This window comes from Sporothrix schenckii (assembly GCF_000961545.1).
Source record: "Sporothrix schenckii 1099-18 chromosome Unknown Cont47, whole genome shotgun sequence".
In the NCBI taxonomy this organism is placed as follows: Eukaryota; Fungi; Ascomycota; class Sordariomycetes; order Ophiostomatales; family Ophiostomataceae; genus Sporothrix; species Sporothrix schenckii.
The window spans coordinates 1,105,420-1,122,243 of record NW_015971148.1 but is presented as its reverse complement, the minus strand read 5'-3'; the positions used below and the strand labels follow the sequence as shown (position 1 = coordinate 1,122,243).

The 16,824-nt window shown below is 52.7% G+C and overlaps 4 protein-coding genes across 4 annotated transcripts; 1 reads left to right on the top strand and 3 right to left on the bottom strand.

Moving 5' to 3' along the window:
* Nucleotides 1-114: 114 nt before the first annotated feature.
* SPSK_03017 (26S proteasome regulatory subunit N1) lies at nucleotides 115-3,091 on the bottom strand (the record flags this gene model as incomplete). Its single annotated transcript, XM_016729862.1, has 4 exons — nucleotides 115-141; nucleotides 200-2,671; nucleotides 2,763-2,830; nucleotides 2,941-3,091. 4 exons carry the CDS (start codon nucleotides 3,089-3,091, stop codon nucleotides 115-117), a joined length of 2,718 nt encoding a protein of 905 aa, XP_016584946.1.
* An 818-nt stretch (nucleotides 3,092-3,909) lies between these two features.
* On the top strand, nucleotides 3,910-5,249 carry SPSK_03382 (RIO kinase 2; the record flags this gene model as incomplete). Its single annotated transcript, XM_016730220.1, has 2 exons — nucleotides 3,910-3,972; nucleotides 4,050-5,249. The coding sequence occupies 2 exons, from the start codon at nucleotides 3,910-3,912 to the stop codon at nucleotides 5,247-5,249; spliced, it is 1,263 nt and encodes a 420-aa protein (XP_016584945.1).
* Nucleotides 5,250-5,832: 583 nt separating this feature from the next.
* Nucleotides 5,833-7,951, bottom strand: SPSK_03140 (RNA-binding protein; the record flags this gene model as incomplete). The annotated part of the gene is made up of 7 exons (XM_016729981.1): nucleotides 5,833-5,983; nucleotides 6,052-6,132; nucleotides 6,240-6,500; nucleotides 6,584-6,675; nucleotides 6,740-6,829; nucleotides 6,889-6,979; nucleotides 7,044-7,951. 7 exons carry the CDS (start codon nucleotides 7,949-7,951, stop codon nucleotides 5,833-5,835), a joined length of 1,674 nt encoding a protein of 557 aa, XP_016584944.1.
* A 2,796-nt stretch (nucleotides 7,952-10,747) lies between these two features.
* SPSK_03134 (NADPH-ferrihemoprotein reductase) lies at nucleotides 10,748-12,893 on the bottom strand (the record flags this gene model as incomplete). The annotated part of the gene is made up of 2 exons (XM_016729975.1): nucleotides 10,748-10,765; nucleotides 10,833-12,893. The coding sequence occupies 2 exons, from the start codon at nucleotides 12,891-12,893 to the stop codon at nucleotides 10,748-10,750; spliced, it is 2,079 nt and encodes a 692-aa protein (XP_016584943.1).
* Nucleotides 12,894-16,824: the final 3,931 nt, after the last annotated feature.

Below are 16,824 nucleotides of genomic sequence, written 5' to 3'. Positions count from 1 at the left end.
TAAAGATGTCAAAAAGATACATACGGGTGGTGAAGTAAGCCCAACCAACAAGCGCCCTTCAAAAAAATAACCCTCCCTGTACTTTTTACGTCTCCTTTACTTTCATATAGTCGTCTATTTGTCGCTCTCCCAGTCCGGGTTCTACAGTGCGTTAGCATCGTGTTTCTAGTGCGAGAGAGAAGGGAGTATAAACACCTACCTTTTTCAGAATGACAAGTCCCTCTAGGGTACTGCTGAGGCTAATGTACTGCTCGTCCTCCAGCTCGGCACGCTCTCCATATGCTAGTAGCACAGGTGTGCTCTGTGTCTGCCAGCCCGTGATCGTCTTCGGCCGGCCGGCCTGGCCGACCACATCGACGGCCTGACCGACACGGACGTTGACAGTCAGCGGCTTGAGGTCCTCGTCGAGCGTGACGAGGAAGCGAGGGTGCATGGCAGTGACGAGGAAGTAAAGCAGGTAGTGCGAACTGGAGGTGATGAACTGCTTGGCGTCGAGCATGGCAACGAGCACGGCCAGCAGACCGGCAGCAGAAACACGCGACAGGATCTGGCGGTCGGTGTGGAAGGGGCTCAGCGACAGGGTGCCCTTGCCCATGTGCAGCAGGCCCTGGGCAATGCGCACCATGAACAGAGACTCCTGGTCGCGATGGTAGTAGCTGGCGAGCTGGCGCAGCAGCTGGGCCAGGCGCGCGTTGTTGGTGCCGGCGCCCAGCAGGCCCATGGCAAAGATGGCGTTGAGGGCGACCTCGTTGTCGTTGTCATGGGAGTAGCGGGAGAGCGTGTCATAGACCTTCATCTGTGGGTTGCTTGGGCTGACGAGGCCCATGGCCAGCGGAACCGCGCGGCGGATGTTCGGCTCGCCGTAGTGCATCAGGTGGCCAAAGTGGCGCAGAACCATCTCCTGGCCGACGTCCTCGCCCATGGCAATGAGGCCAATACCGAGCACGGCGTACGACTGCAACAGCTCGTCGCCCTTCTTCTCGTCCGAGTCCTCGACATGCTCGTTGCACAGGTGCAGCAGTTCCTGGATCTTGAGCACGGCACCCGTGCCGGCCCAGGCGCACGTCGCCGCGAGGACGCCCGTCGGCTTGGCAACCGGGTGGTCAACGGCCTTGAGCGTCTCCAGGATGACGTCGACCTCCTCCTGGCGGCCAAAGAAGAGTAGACCAAGGCCGAGGGCCAGGAAGCGCGTCCACTTGTCAGTCAGCTGGCGCTTGCGGTCGTCGTCGAGAAGAGTCGTGACGATGGCCTCGCTGACCTCGGCGTTGGACGAGCCGACAAAGATGAGGCCGCAGGCCAGGGCGGCCATGGCAGACGTCTGCATGTCCTGCGAGGCGTCGTTGATCATGGGCAGCAGCCGCTCGAGCAGATCTTCCTTGTTTGAGCCGGCGTAGGCCAGGCCAAGGCCCATGATGGAAGCGGTGCGAATCAGCGGGTTCTTGTGCTCAAGCTTCTCTGGGTCGGCCAGCAGGGCGTAGGCGGGCTCCGAGTCGAGACGCACGCCTGAGCTCATGATGCCGATAGCAAGCATGGCGCCAGCCTGAATCTGCTCCTCCTCGACGTAGGTGTACTTGTCAATCTTGTCGAGGCCGTTCTCAATGTCCCACAGCATCAGGGTGCCGAGCGAGGCAACGGTGGACATCATGCCCTCCTCCTTGGTCTTCCAGACCCAGCTCTCCTTGTCCTGGTCGACGAGCATCATGTTGTCCTTGCCGAAGCCGGCGTTGGAAAGTGCGTTGACAAAGGCAGCGGCAAGGTTCTGGCGCGCCGAGTCGATGTTCGTCATGCTGGACACGCGGTTGCTCTCGAGGTGGCTCTTGTAGATGTCCTCGGTGGACTTGGGGTCGAGGATGTTGAGCTCCTTGCCAAGCAGCTTGAAGTGCTCGGATAACCGGATGTTGCAGAGGCACTCATTGATGTCCATATCGTCGATCTCGGGGGTGTCGAGCCAGATACGCTGGCGGGCGATCAAGAAAGCGAGTTGCTTCTTGAGGGCGGGGTCCTCGGCCTGCTCAAAGTCGGCCTTGATCATGTCCATGTCGTTGAGGCGGATGGCCAAGACCATGGCCTGGGTGTACTGGTCGTACTCCTTGTAGATGTCGTGGGCGACGCGCAAGAACTGCTCGTTGTCCGGGTAGGTCAGGAGATTGACCATGGAGACCATATAGAGGCAGACGCGAGCGTAGGTGTCTTCGTCGACGTACTGCGGCAGGACCTCGATGATTTCGAGCTCACTCATCAGGTCGACCGCGTCGGCCTCGGCGTTGCTCTTGAGGAACTGGGGCACGAGGATCAGGGCCAGATCGACCAGGTCCTTGGTGGGCTCCTCGGCCGTTATCCGGCGGCCGTACACCTCGCCGATCTCAAGGGCCAGGTGACGGACATATTCGTGGCCCCACGAGCCGATGTCTTGTGTCGGGGCGAGCAGGCGGTACTTGAGCGTGTCTTGGCGGTCCTCGTCGGAGAAGGTCATGCCAATGACGGACAGGACGTCAGCGAGCGATGTTTTGTCGTCACCTGCTGCCCACTCATCGTAGAGCTTGGTCATCGTTTCGTAGTGTGGGCGCAGGAATTTGAGTGGCTTTGGTACGGCGGTCATGGAGGACGTCGACGTCTTGATGAAGTCCTTCATGGCCTCGAGTGCTGGCTTGTAGAGCGTCGTATCGGATTCCTATGGTAATGATTGTCAGCGTCGGTCCAAAAGGTCCGCTTTCATCGGTTCGTTGTTTTCGGAATTTTGTCGTAGCATGCTCTTTACTTACTCCCAGTCGCTCAACGAGCATGTCGAGCTCGTTTTTCAGCTGCTGGTCCTCTTCGCTGAGCTCCTCGGCTGTGCGGCGCATTTGTTAGCAAATTTCCATTGGTCCAGTTCCAGCTCAATGTCTGGTAAGTTACATCACATCGCATCGCGGGGTGTCCACGACCACATCAAACACTCACTGTCTGGCTTGTCGTCGTTCTTGTCGTCTTTCTTTCCATTGGCGACTGGCTTGCCATCCTTTTCCTTGGCCGCGTCTTGAGTTTTTGCGTCGACGGCCTTGGCCTTGCCCTTGTCGGCAGCGGGCTTGGACGCCTCGTTGTCCTTCGCCATAGCGGAAGCTGTTTTATGAAGTCGCGCTGCTGGAATTCTCTTTATAGAGAATCGGGGAGTTTCGTTGACGGGCCCGTTCGAATGTCCACGGCTGTGACTGGACAAACGTTAAGGATTGCTATATCTGCTAGAAGCAGGAGGCCACAGAGGAACGGGGGTTGGCCAAAAGCTATCGCTACAGTTGTTGGGGGGGGCTCGTGGAGGCAGAGGTTGCTATTGTGCAGCTTGGGTCGATCGCGGGGAAGTTGAATGAAGTTGTGGATAGGTCGAAACGACCAATTCGTACGCTGGATTGGAAGCGTCCCGGTATTGATGAGCGGAACGGTAGATGATGTGAGGTTGGCAATCGAAACAACGGAGTCTGGCGGAGAGGGGGAGGGAGCTTGGTAAAACGAAAGTCGTCCTTCTGTTAGCTTCGTTACCGCTTCCACCACATTACGCGAGGCTTTGGCCGCCTAGCCCCCAGCTTCGGAAAACAGAGGCACGACAAAGCAGAAAAGCGGGTAAAGCTGACGCCACAGAACCAGCCACAGCCTGCCTGGCACACCAGCCTTCCAAGTTTGCTAAAGCGGCAGGCGGAGAGACTAAAATCCGTGCCATGATTGATCTCCACCTTTTATCGGGTGGCTTTATCTTATCGCAAAATAATTTACACCCAGCGATAAGATCTGTACGACGTCAAGAAATTCGTCTTGCGCTGCGATGCGAGCGAACAATGGTTGATCTGAACCCAGTTTTCTCTGTTGATTCGTTTGTGTTTCTTTTGTCCTATTGTTTCTCAATATAGTTTCCACGATACACACCAGTATACAGTCAACATGAAATTAGATACCAAGAGTTTGCGGTACCTCACGCCCGAGGACTGGCGGGTCCTTACAGCGGTATGCTTTCCTCCTGCATTGTCTTGCTTCGCTCAACGGTTGGGAAACCGAGTTTTAACTGTATACACCCGTTCCAGGTGGAGATGGGAAGCAAGAACCACGAAATCGTCCCGACGTCCATGATCGACAAAATTGCCCGGCTACGAGGCGGCAGCAGCGGCGTGCACAAGAGCATCTCGACCCTGGCGAAGGCTGGTCTTATTGGCCGCATCAAGGAGGCCAAGTACGACGGCTACCGCCTGACCTACGGCGGCCTCGACTATCTCGCTATGCATACGCACTCGCAGCGTGACATCGTCTATAGCGTGGGCCACCGTGTCGGAGTGGGCAAGGAGAGCGACATTGTCATGGTGGCCGACAAGACTGGGCAACAGCGCATCCTCAAGATCCACCGTTTGGGCCGCATCTCGTTCCGAACAGTCAAGTCGAACCGTGACTACCTCAAGAGACGCCAGGGTGGGTCGTGGATGTACTTGTCCCGGCTGTCGGCCATGCGCGAATACGCCTTTTTGGACGCTCTGCGCAAGGAAGGGTTCCCCGTCCCAGAACCGTTTGCCCAGTCAAGGCACACCATCGTCATGTCCTTTGTCGACAACGCCCTCCCTCTCCGCCAAGTCTCGGCCGTTCCCGACCCGGCTGCCCTGTACGCCGAGCTCATTGGCTTGATCCTGCGACTCGCACAGCATGGCCTGATTCACGGCGATTTCAACGAGTTCAACATCATGATCCAGGAGCAGAAGCCCGCGGCCACAGATTCACAGCGTGACACATCAGACGGTGCTGAAGAAAATCTGGCTGTCGTTCCCATTCTCATTGATTTTCCGCAGATGGTGTCCATGGAGCACAAAAACGCAGAGATGTATTTTGATCGCGATGTCGCTTGCGTCAAGCGCTTTTTCGAGCGGCGCTTCCACTTTATTGCAACGCAGCCAGGTCCCTTCTTCAAAGATGCGAGAGCGACAGTTGGCCAGAATGGAGCAACGCGCATCGATATTGCCGTCGAGGCCTCTGGCTTTACCAAGAAAATGTCTAAAGACCTGGAAGCAGCCATTCTCGAGCAGCAGAACACAGAGTTTTCTGATGCGGACGAGGACGATGAGGATGAAAGCGGAGAAGAAGACGAGGAGGAAGACCAATATGAAGAAGACGAAGAGAAGGACGAAAGCAAAGATACCAATGACAAACAGCTTGGCGAGGAAGGGGTGCCAAGGTTAGGAACAGCGACTACCGCCATCACAGTAGCTGCTTCTCATCTATCATTAGATCCAAAAGCATGATGGACACGATCTAATGACACAAACAATTTCTAATATTATTATGAGCTGTGCCCCCGGTTTTAAAATACATGATCTGTCGTGGTGCCTCCACGTAATTTTGAACAATGGCCGTCCTCCCCGTGTTAGAATGTGAAATGTTCGGCGGTACATGAATAAAAAGGAACTTTGTCAAGCAAATCAGAAGTGTGGCAAGCAGAGAAATAACAACAACCGTCAACAGATAAAGGCATTCAAGGCCACAGTAACATAACAGATGCAGTCTCCTTCCCTTTCGTAAACATAACACATTTGCCTATAGGCACAGCATCACCTATCATAGCAGAGCCATGTCTCTCTCTATAAATACAACTCAACTCGTAGAAAGGCATCTGAACAAGATAAATCTGGGGGACACTGTTATAATAATGATTAGAATCATGACAATAGCTGCGTTTATGCTCTGAGTCAGTAGCACTTACAGAAAAGAGCATTAAGATGAAATTTTGGAGTAGCTATAGCCACTGCGAAAAGCAGGAACGAGAGGCTGCTTTTGGATGTGAATTGCAGCAAAGAACTGCAATGTGTAAGGCAATGTACTTGTGCTTCAGGCAGCAGTGATGGCCTCCTTCTTCAGGGCAGCTTTGGGGGTCGGGGAGCCCTCTTCAGCAGCAATGGACCGTTCCACAACAGTGGCGCCCTCGTCCCCTGAACCGTCGACGGACGAGGCGGCATCTGTGTCGGTTGTTGCCTTTCTCCTAATTTCAATCAGCAATCAAGCATGGGAAATAAGTGAAATGGTTTCAAAAGAAGGGGATCCGCTTACAAGAGGGCGCCAGTGTTTTGGCCACCGTTCGAATAGTTGCTCGAGATTGCTGGGTTTGAAGAGTGGCGGACCAGGGTGTGGCTGCAGCGAAGATAAGACATAAGATTGTGTTAGTACCAGTTGAAAGGCAAATTTCAAAAATTATATATAGACCAAAGACACTGCGACAACCAAGTCAGTCAATGTACCTGAGACCGCTGGTTCCTTGGGAACGACGACTCCAAGGAGCAGGTGCATAGATTGACGGGTTGATGCCGACTGCGTGTGTCCCATATGCTCCAATGTTGTACTCATTAGTACGATACTGCCGGCGTTCGGAGGTGATGCGCTTGAGCTCCTTCTGCGACGGAGTATCCGCATAGCGGACCTGCATGTTGAAGTGGTCCTGGCCAATCGTCATGCCATGAAAGTTCTTGATGACCTGCTCGCAGATATCGCGACTCTCAAAGCTGCACAATGCGTTAGAACGCCAAATAATTTCGAAAAGTAAAGGTATGGGTGTCGCAATTAAACAAAGAGCTGGAAGCCTTACCGCGCAAAGCCGACACCACGACTATTCCCCATGGTGTCCCGAAGGATCTTGCTCGAGACAATGTGAAACGGTTCAAATATCTGGCTCAGGGTCTGGATACCTGCTGTCAGTTGAAAGGCCAAATGGGGCGCTTGGCTAGGGCATATAGTAGCTTACACTCTCGTTGATGTCCTTCGGCAGGTTCGAAATGTACAAGTTGGTGGACGATTCGTCACCCTCAGCCTTTAGGCGGGCATTGAAGCTCTCCTGATTATGATTGTCAGCTGAGTCTTGCAATCAAAAACAAGTGACAGATGGATTCTCACCCGAGCAAAGCCAACTTCGTACCCGCGACGGTAGAAGCCACGAATGCATTTCTCGGAGTCCTTGACATCCTTGAACTTGGCGAAACCGAAACTTAGAAAAACAGACAAGTTAGTCACTTGTAACGTAAAGAGAAAGTAGAAAGACGAGCCCTTACCCTTTACAGGCCCCAGTAGCTGTATCGATAATTGCCTTGGACTGCTCAACATCCCCAAAACGTTCAGTGTATTTCAGAAGAAGACCATCGTCAGTAGTAGGGTGCAGGCCACGAATGTAAACATTGCGGTTGCCCTGAATGCGGTTCTCGAGGCACTGCTCAAGAGATTTGACATGGTCGGTCCAAACAGCCGGGACGGCCTTGGGAATAGGTGGCTCTTGCATCAAAAGACGTTCAACGTCCGGATCAGGAACCACCTTCATGCTCGCATTGCCGAACGAGCCTGCTTCACGGGGCGACAGAGTGGTGTACGATGACCGCTCGAGTGAAGCAACGCGGGTCCCGCCACTGAGGCGTTCAACAGCATGCCCAAAGAAGGGAGTAGCAGGTGCCGACTCCGTGGCGGACGTTGAATACGAGCCACGGCGATTCTCAAGCACCGGAAGTTCACGTGGAATGCGGTCTCCGTAAGCCATGGGGCGGCCAGGAGTGAAAGGCATCATAGCTCCATGGCCATACGTCTGAGCGTACCCACCCGATGGGTATTGCATTGGGTACGCAGCTGCTCCATACCCATGGTCCGCTAGAAGTGGATGAATTGACCCTGGGTAAGGCGTCGCGAAGACAATGCTCCCATTAGGACCATTGACGAAAGCACCCGGAGGCAGGCTGTGCATGGTAGGTCCGGGTTGACCAAGGCCACTAGTCGGAAGGTTCAGCGCCGAGAACTGGCCCATCATGGCGGAGAGTCCATCATCAGGCGCTTGGATTCCAGATCCAAGAGCAGCACCCTGGTGGGGGTGCAAGCCAACATCGGTTTGGCTGCCTGTGTTGTTGACGTAGCCAGATGCCACACCAGACCGGCGATTCTGCATGCCAGTATCCGTGTTCTGCTGAAAGCCGGTCATTGTGTATTCGATATACTACAAGTGACAGAGACGTTAGGATTTGGAAAACGTCAGACGCAAGTGCAGAATAAGCGAGGTAGAGTACAAATAAAGACTTACTTTGTTGAGGCTTCCAAGTGCAACGTATTCACGACCGAAGGCTTTCAGAAAAACACTGCTGATCTTCTGCTTGGGATATGGTGGAATGCTGGTGAAGTCTGATATTAGCAAAGTATTCTGTCTTCATCAATGGTCGAAGGGGGAGACGGGTGGCTAACGAATTGCAACACAGAACAGCTGGATTGGGCGGATCTAACACCAAAGACGATGGGATGCGTGTGCGTTTGGGAAATGAGATGGTGGATGCAAAAGGGGATACAAAGGGGACAATGCGAAGTGACAAAATGAAGTCAGAGGTGATGTTGTAACAACCGAAGAGGTAGAAGAAGCTGCAAAAACGAGACGATAAGGTGAGAGAAGGGAGAGAAAGGAAAGGAGAGGGAGAGGCGGATCTGAAAACTTTGGCAAGGAGGGCGAAGTAAAGGTGTTGGGATGACCCCGAAAACAATATATTGGTGTTTGGGAGGGCGTGGCCGGCTACGGGTTGCTAAGGAAGCTGCAAATGACACCTAAGAAGGTGAGAAGGATGTAAAATGGAAGGGACCACCAGAAAATGGTGCAATATGGGAAAGAGCAATATTGCTGACAGAAAACGCAGGGAAAGTGCAATCGATGGGGATGATTTTGGTACGGTCATGCTCTCAGTCGTAGCGACGGTGATGTTGACTGTATTATCAGTGGTGGAGAGAGACACTTACCACGCGACAAATTGTATGAGATGCTGTAATTCGGGATGATGCTACTTCCGATGAAAGTCAGGGGTGGTCGAGCAGAAATGCAACTTTGCCGGACATTGGTTGGATTTTGTTCTCGTCTGAACAAAAGGGGGAGGTTGCTTCTACATGCGCACTCAACTTTAAGGCAAAACATGAAAAGTGACTGTGGCATAAGTCGTGGTTATGGAAGGAGCCATGGGCTGTGAACCGTGTTCGGGGAAGTAGCTTGTTGATGCTATGATATCCTATCTAGGAAAGAACCACTTTCCTAAAAAAGCAATTGTAATGTCGCCTCATTGCCCCTACACGGTATATGCACGAGGAAAAAAAGCTGCGCCGTGACTCTCTGAGAATTTATCGTGGCGAACTGTTCACACGAAACAAAAATAGGAAAGCCAAATGAATAGAACCATGATCTTGATCATGTTTATGAGACTACCCACGCACTGCGTTCGCGTGTTGGCACGTTTAGATTTAATTGTCCGTCGTTGCTTCCAATTTTGGCTTGCCATATCAAACTTCTGTTTTTAACCACGGGAAGGAGCATATGGCCAGAGAGATGAATGCAGATGACGTTGGAAAGAGACAATGTCGCCATAGTTGATAGGTAGACGTAACAAATTGCAAGCGTCAGGTCGGTGATTCTTTCTCAGATTTCGTCGTGGTCCATCATCGTCCCTTCCTATGTTCTTAGAGCATGCTTGTTTTGCACATAGAACCTTTGTGGAGTGTTTTTGGGTCGCTCTTTCGTTTGTGGGTCCCGTTTCTCAAAAGTGGGTCTCTGGGCACCCGACGAGAATCTGAGAGGAAGGTGAGAGCAAAGTGACATAAATCTGAGAGAGAAGCACAACTTAAGTCAGAGATCAGCCCAGCAAAGTCAACATGCAGACACGGAAGACACAGAGCACGATGTCCTTCACACAACCTGTCTGCATGTATCCCACGCACATCCCGCCGTCCCAACAATTATGCCTGTAAGGAAGAGACACATGTTTTGGACAAAAGCTCTAATGCTGCGATGCAGTCCTTTTTCGGGTTGGATACTTCCTCACCATTTCCGGAACGACAGCCTGCTTTCATCGGAATGTCGGAATCAACTACGCTTTTGTGCTTTTCCTAGTGAAAATGTCGGCGAGCGCGGGCTATCTGCGTCTGGCGTCAAGCGAGCCTGGGAAGTCCCGACCGCATTACCAGAGGAAAAGTGACTCCACTAAAAGGTCGGGACTGGGGCGCGTGTGGCCCAGAAGAGACTTTGTCACTGGCCTGGCCTCTCTGTGGGGTAACGTTAATACAGGAAGCCGAACAGGCGGGGATTAACAGATGTTCAACGAGAAAACAAAGTGTGTCCGAGATCCCGGTGATACCAAACACGATGGACCGGCGAGAACGCGAGTAAGGGGGCACAGTGTATGAAAAACAAGAGTTTAAATACGGGGATCCCAGGATGACATCGCAATACGCATCGTTAAGGACTGGCGTAAAAAGAGGGAGAGTATGAACAGCATCGCACTCACGAGGTAAACGCTCTCGTGAAAATGTATGATGAAAATTGGCATTTTCGTCTAATAATGATAGACCGCTACAAATGATGTAGTGGCAAACATAAAATCTGCAGATGACCTAGGGTGATAGACAAAAAATATACAAAAGCCCACCATAATTCGAAAAAGACGTGACAGGCCACGAGAGCGCACGAAAAGAAAAGTGGCTCAACAGAATAGAGCAATAAAGGCTCCGTCCGACTCCTCTATGCCATTCGCACACGTATTCCAAAAAAAGCAGCGCAGCCAGAACCAGACAACGCACAGCAATTAAAAAAATGTAGGTAAATAACGAGGACAGAGGCCACGGCCAATGCACCCGTCGTGTTTCGTTTTTCGTTTATTTTTCAAGCCTCATTATCGCTCACGCTCACAGAAATGAATATTTGCTAGTACAACTTCGCTTGTTCATATCGTTGGCGTCGTTTGTTGCAACTGGTTTATGACCAGACATCCTCCTGTAGTAGTTGTTAGCGAATGCAATGGTCGAAAGTGTGAAAGGGCCGCAGCGACTGCGAAGCTTACCTGGTATTGGTTGGACGCCCGCATGTTCTTGATAATCTCCTCGCCCTTTGCATCCGAGATGCCGCGCTGGCTGGCCAGGATCTGGGCCAGGACGGCGTTCACCTCGCGGGCCATGTTGGCAGCGTCACCGCACACGTAAATGTACGCCTTCTGCTCCAGAAGCTTGTTGACCTCCTTGGCACGCTCCTTGAGGCGGTGCTGCACGTAGACCTTCTTGGACGTTTCTCGTGAAAAGGCAGTGACGAGCTCAAACTGGTCGCCGAGCACCTTCTTGTACTCCTCCCACTCGTTCTTGTACAAGAAGTCCTCGCTCTGTTTCCGGCAGCCAAAGAAGAGCACGGTCTTGCCGACGGTCTCGCCATCCGCAGCCAGCTTAGCCCGCTCCTGGACGAAGGCACGGAAGGGAGCAACACCGGTACCGGGGCCGATGAGGATGACGGGTTTGGATGGATCGGAAGGCAGCTTGAAGTTGGAGTGGCGGACATGGACAGGGACGTGGATGCCATCATACTTGTTGCGGGGACCCGTGATCTCGTAGGTCAGGCCGTAGGACTCCGGATTGGGATCGCCATTCTGCTTCTGCTTCAGGGCAAACAAGTAGTTGGTGGCAACACCACGGAACGCATCCTCGCGACCAGGGATGATCTGCGATTCAACAACGGCCGTGATGGAAATCTTCTTGGGTTGCACGAGCGATGAGGAAGAGATCGAGTAGTAGCGCGGTTGCAGCTTGTTGATGCCCTCGACAAAGGCCGAGAAGGGGATGTTGGTCCACTTCTGGCCCTTCCCAACAGTCTCCAGGGCACCAGCAATGTTGAGGTGGTGCGCGTTGATCTTCTCAGCAAAGTAATCCTTGTCACCACCAAGCTTGGTCATCTCGGCCTTGGACGCCTCGTCCGGCGCAAAGGCGGCGAGCGTGGCCAAGAACTGACGCGAGACAGGGGCGCAGATCTCCATGTGGTAGCGGACAATAGCATCGTATGTCGTGGGAGCAGGGAAGGGGACCTTGGCCGTTGGGTCCAGAGCCTTGACGTTGACAACGCTGTGGCGCTTGTCACTGAGGCCAAGGACAGAGAGGAAACGGTCGACCTCGACGCCGGCGTTGGTGGGCCAAACAGCCAGGTGGTCACCGGTCTGGTAGGACAGGTTGGAGCCGCTAATGTCCACCTCAATGTGCAAGCAGTTGCGATCCTTGACGGTGAAGAGCTCGTGGGATTCGTCAATAGGGGCAATGTACGGGTTGTGGGCATTGAAGGGGCCTTTGGCAGTTCCCTCGAGGTGCATCTTGTTGGGCTCGCCTAGATACACCTCCGTGGAGTCAGCGGTAAGAGTTTCCGAGGTGGTGATGCTGAAGATGGGCTCGTAAACAGCCTCGCGCTCCTCGAGACCCATCTTCTCAGCAAGAGCAGCCCACATGGGATCCTTCCAGGCCAGGAAGTCCTCCTCCATGGTGCCGGCACCGTCGTCGCCCTCGCCAGCCTCGCCGACGCGGGTCGCGCCGTGGCGCTGGAGAGCCTTGTCAACGGCACGGATCATCAGGTTGTAGTGCTCATAGGTGTTGTTGCCAAGACCAAAGCCGACGTAGGTCAGGTTGGCCAGGGGCACATCGGCGCCTTGCGTGAAAGCGGCGTCCTCGGCCGTGATGAACTCGAAGAACTCAACAGCGTTGTCAGTCGGCTCGCCCTCACCGTAGGTGGCTAGGACGAACATGACGACCTTATCGCTAGGGACACTATCGAGGCCATCAAAGTCAAAGTCCTCAAGGTCGGCGACCATGGTCTCGAGGCCGAAACGGCTCTTGCCCTCCTTCGCCAGACGCGAGGCGTAGTCCTCAGCGGTGCCAGTCTGCGAGCCATAGAAGATGATGCAGTTCTTGTTGGACTCCTCGAGAGCTTCGGCGATGTTGCGCGTCTTGCCGGCCTTGGCGGAGTTGATGTTGTTGAACGATCCGCCGTAGGGGTCTTTGACGATACCCCAAAGCTTGCCCTTGGTGAAGTAGGCCAAAGTACCGAGGAGAATCAGGGAGAGGACGACAATGTCCAAAGTGTCGAGTTCCGCCATGATTGCGGTTCGGGGACAGGTGGCGGCCACGAGCAAAACTGTGAACGGATTGTAGCAAGAGGGTGCAGAAGTTCCAGGTTCGAGAGAGAAGCGGGAAAGGAATGGCGGAAAGGCGCGAAATATATGGCCCCTGTTTCCGTTTTTTCTGCCGATACTTTTAGTGCCCTTGCTGTATTGACGGGGCTTCTGCCACTGATTCGTATTCGTAATGGGCACAACCCCTGTAAGAAGGTGCTACACCGCCTGCCCAAAAGAGTGAGATAACGTCCGAAACGTTGCTACAAGACAACAGTTTGAGAAACGGGGAAGGAAAGAAGCACCACGTTGGCCTTAGATACGAAGATCCGCTGTGTCTCTTACCCAAAGCCTGGGCAAGCTTGAGAGAGAGGAGAGGGGAGAAGGGCAAGTGAGACCGAGCGTGGGGAAGCCAGCGGGTGGGGTTGAGCGCAGAAGCAGCCACGTCGACAAAATGAGAACGAGACAAAAGGCAAAAGGTACGAGAACAGGAAGGAAGGCTAGAGGAGAAATTGAAGCTGGATATGCAGAGAAGGTAAAAGGGAAAGAGGGAATGTTGACAAGCACAGGAATCAAAGAATTTCAACTGGAAAAAGGAAGGAGTGGAATTTCGCCAAAGTGCAGCAAAAAGGAGGAACAGCACGCTGAGGCAGGCCAGAGGATACCACAGAAGCTGGGGAAGGTGGTAGAACCAGGCCTGGAAGGAGACAGCGAAAATGACCCTGATAAGTGGAGAGTGGAGGTACCAATAGTTAGGGGAATCACAAGCTGATGAGCTGTTCTGGTCGGTTTTCGGAAGTGTGGGCTTATTCCTTCGTGGAACTGAAGACTACAGACCATGGCGCTGGTGGTTCCGCTGCCGGACTAATTTCGGGGACGGAAGGTGCGTCGGGAGATAGCAGGCTCTTGAAGGCAGAAACTGTGGAAGAAGCTACATGTACGGAGTATCTTAACAGCGTGAACTACTACAAACTTGCAGAACTCCGCCCTCAGCGCGCTAAGGCAATTCTCGGCGACCTTGTCCACTTAAAGGCCGCCTTGCAGATACAATGCATTCCGACGACGACGGCAGGTGCAAGCCAAAATCATGGCGTTCGGAATGTCTTGTAGCTGGAACCGCTTCCATCGGAAGACCAAGGAAGCATAGAGAACAGTTCCTAGATAAAACGTCCTGGGTCGAATGACGCCGTCGTCCATCGGGCGCATCTTCGAACAGGCGCCCAAACATCTTCCCCTTACGCCCCCAATTTATGCCAGTGACTGAATTACCTTTCGACACGCCAACTGTCCTAACAGGACTTTAATCTCCTAGAAAGTAAGAGTACTGTTGCCGTAGATAAAGCCATGAAATACTGACTCGGGAAAACCGGACCTGCAAGTATATCAGACGAGAGAAAATAAATAAATACATGGTATCCTCCCCAGGTGGTGCTATTGCGGCAGGTGGCAAGCAAAAATCACAGGCACCCATGACATTCCTCGCCCGCGACAAGAGTAGCGCTAAACTGACAGCCGGCGGGGTATAGGCTCGAAAATGGGTGTGCTGAGCACTTTGGCCATCGCCTAGCATGAAGAAATGCCAGGATCGGCAGAACTCGCCCGAGGCTGTGGGGACTTGCCTGCCACAGTTGGTAGAGTCTCCGCACTATGGCAGTGTCGTATGTGGCAACGTTATACAAACGCCCACTGCTGCCGTTGTCTCTAGCCGACCCTGTCGCCTCAACTGCTTGTCTGCTAATGGCACTGTTGGTGGTAGCCAGTACACGATCCGGAATCGCTTCGTCCCTTTGGACAGGACTCCGAACACTCTCTAGTCGACAATCCTGTTCGTGGGTTCAGCCAGGGCAAGTATTTTACGAAATTACGCTATGTTGATCTGGGGATGCAAAATTCCTTCGCCACATGGGGTATTTTAATTCTCCGTACAAGTCACGAAGCAAATCCAAGACGGACCTAAGGGAGACAATTTATGCCGTCACCAACTAATTACCACGGGTTTTTTGCAACATTCAATTGTAGCCGCTAACCCCTCATTCTGTGGGCGTTTCCGCCCGAGGCCTTGGTCGCGTGTGTTCTTGGCCGGCCGTTTGGCGTCAGTCTTTTTCTCGGAACGGAGCATCTGACAAAGCAGCATATCAAAGACCGCTCAGCAACATACCGTCAAGTCAAGAGTCTCCGATGGGCTATATCCAGCATTCAGAAGCTGTTGATATTCTGCTTCATTAGGCCAGTCCTGCTACTCCCATGACTTGCTTTTTATGTTTTGCCAGTAATTTTCCCAAGTAGAGCATGTAAAGACATCTTCCCCCGGAAAATCCAGCCCAGTTTTCCTGGACTTTTCACAATGCACACTTGCTAGGTATCCACGCCTTGCATAGAGTACCGACCAGAGATGGCTATGTACTCAATTTCCAGGCCGGTTTAAAGATGTGTGGCGGCTTAGGTCGCAGTAAACGGATGCACGGCTTCACCCGTTATAAACGTGTCGATGCACAGGAACGCCGAGGAGACTCAATTGCACAGCGTTTGTACTTTGGAGTAACATTCTCCAACCCAAAGCACAAAATATAACTGCCGTTGTTTCTGCTCGTCTCGTCATCGATGTCAGATATCCCCTCCCTGCGACGGTTGGTGGACTGTACGACATACTCCGGTGGAGTAAAATTGTTGGAACGGAACGCTTAACAATGAACTTCAACCTCCGTTCAGTCTTTCCGTTGCATCTTGAAATCATATTGATCAACAGGCAGCAGCAGCCTCCCGGCCCATCGTGGAACATCTGCCACCAAATTCCAAAAGAAAAAAACACATGCCAACCTTTGCGGTCGTGCAAGACGTTTTGCATCTGTTCCTGTGCTTGTGTATCATGCGTGAACGAGTATTCGTGGGCGGTCATGACCTGGCCTTCCCTGCCCTGCTGGATTATAACACGCCAAATCGCTCGTCATTTGTACATATGCTCCTGTAAGCCAAGTTTCGCGCTCGATGGCATCTTGTATACTGGCGGAGCAAAATCATTACACTGAGAGGAACCTGACGTCGTGTCGCAGGCCCGACTTCTGTTTGCCTCCGCGAATACAAGTCGATGCTGGCCACAGCTAAGCTTTCGGGTTTTAAATACCGGATGGAGGCTTGTCATTTTGCGGACGCAATTCGGCCGGCCATAGAGGAAACCTCATGTTCGTCAGATCCTCATCGACCTATCGCAATTAACTCCCCCACAGCCATAATCTTTCAACCTGAATTATGCACTGGTTTTTACTGGTTTCTATCCTTGGCGGACTTTAATGACACAAGGTGTGGTAGCTGGCGAAATTCCATAATGGGCTCAAGGCTGAGTGTCTACTAGACAAAGGCGGCAAAAGTCCCCGTGCCAGCTTCGGATGTCCGTCCGCCTGCACCAGGTGGTATAACTGAACCATCCTTCCCCCAACTCAATACGACTTGCGCTCGACATATTGAATGGTGAATAATCGGTGATCAAGATGGGTGAACAGCTCAAAGCGGTCACGTTTTCATCGATGAGGCCATTTACAGGCGGCAAGGCGGCTACAAATATGTCCATTAGAGTTGAGAGTCTGGCTGTTGGAGTTGTTGCTTTCTTGTCGCCTGTTGTCAACGATTAATTGGCCATTGCGGCATTGCGAGAAACGATTGTTGTTGATTGCCCATCAGTAAACGACGTTATCATTGGCCAGAAGCACTTGTATGAGTGGGGAACTATGGTTGGCTAAACTGTGCAGCCAAGTTGAAGTGCAATCGTGGGCCCTGACCACTGGGCCGTTGTTTCCTCCCCGGGCGGCTGCTTGAGAATCTTGCTGTGGCATTTGTGGTGGAAAGCATGCGCGTTGAGGGTGTGCACAGCACGGCTCTTGCCTTCTTTTTGCCCCTATTTGCTCCCGCAAATAGCCAGTTT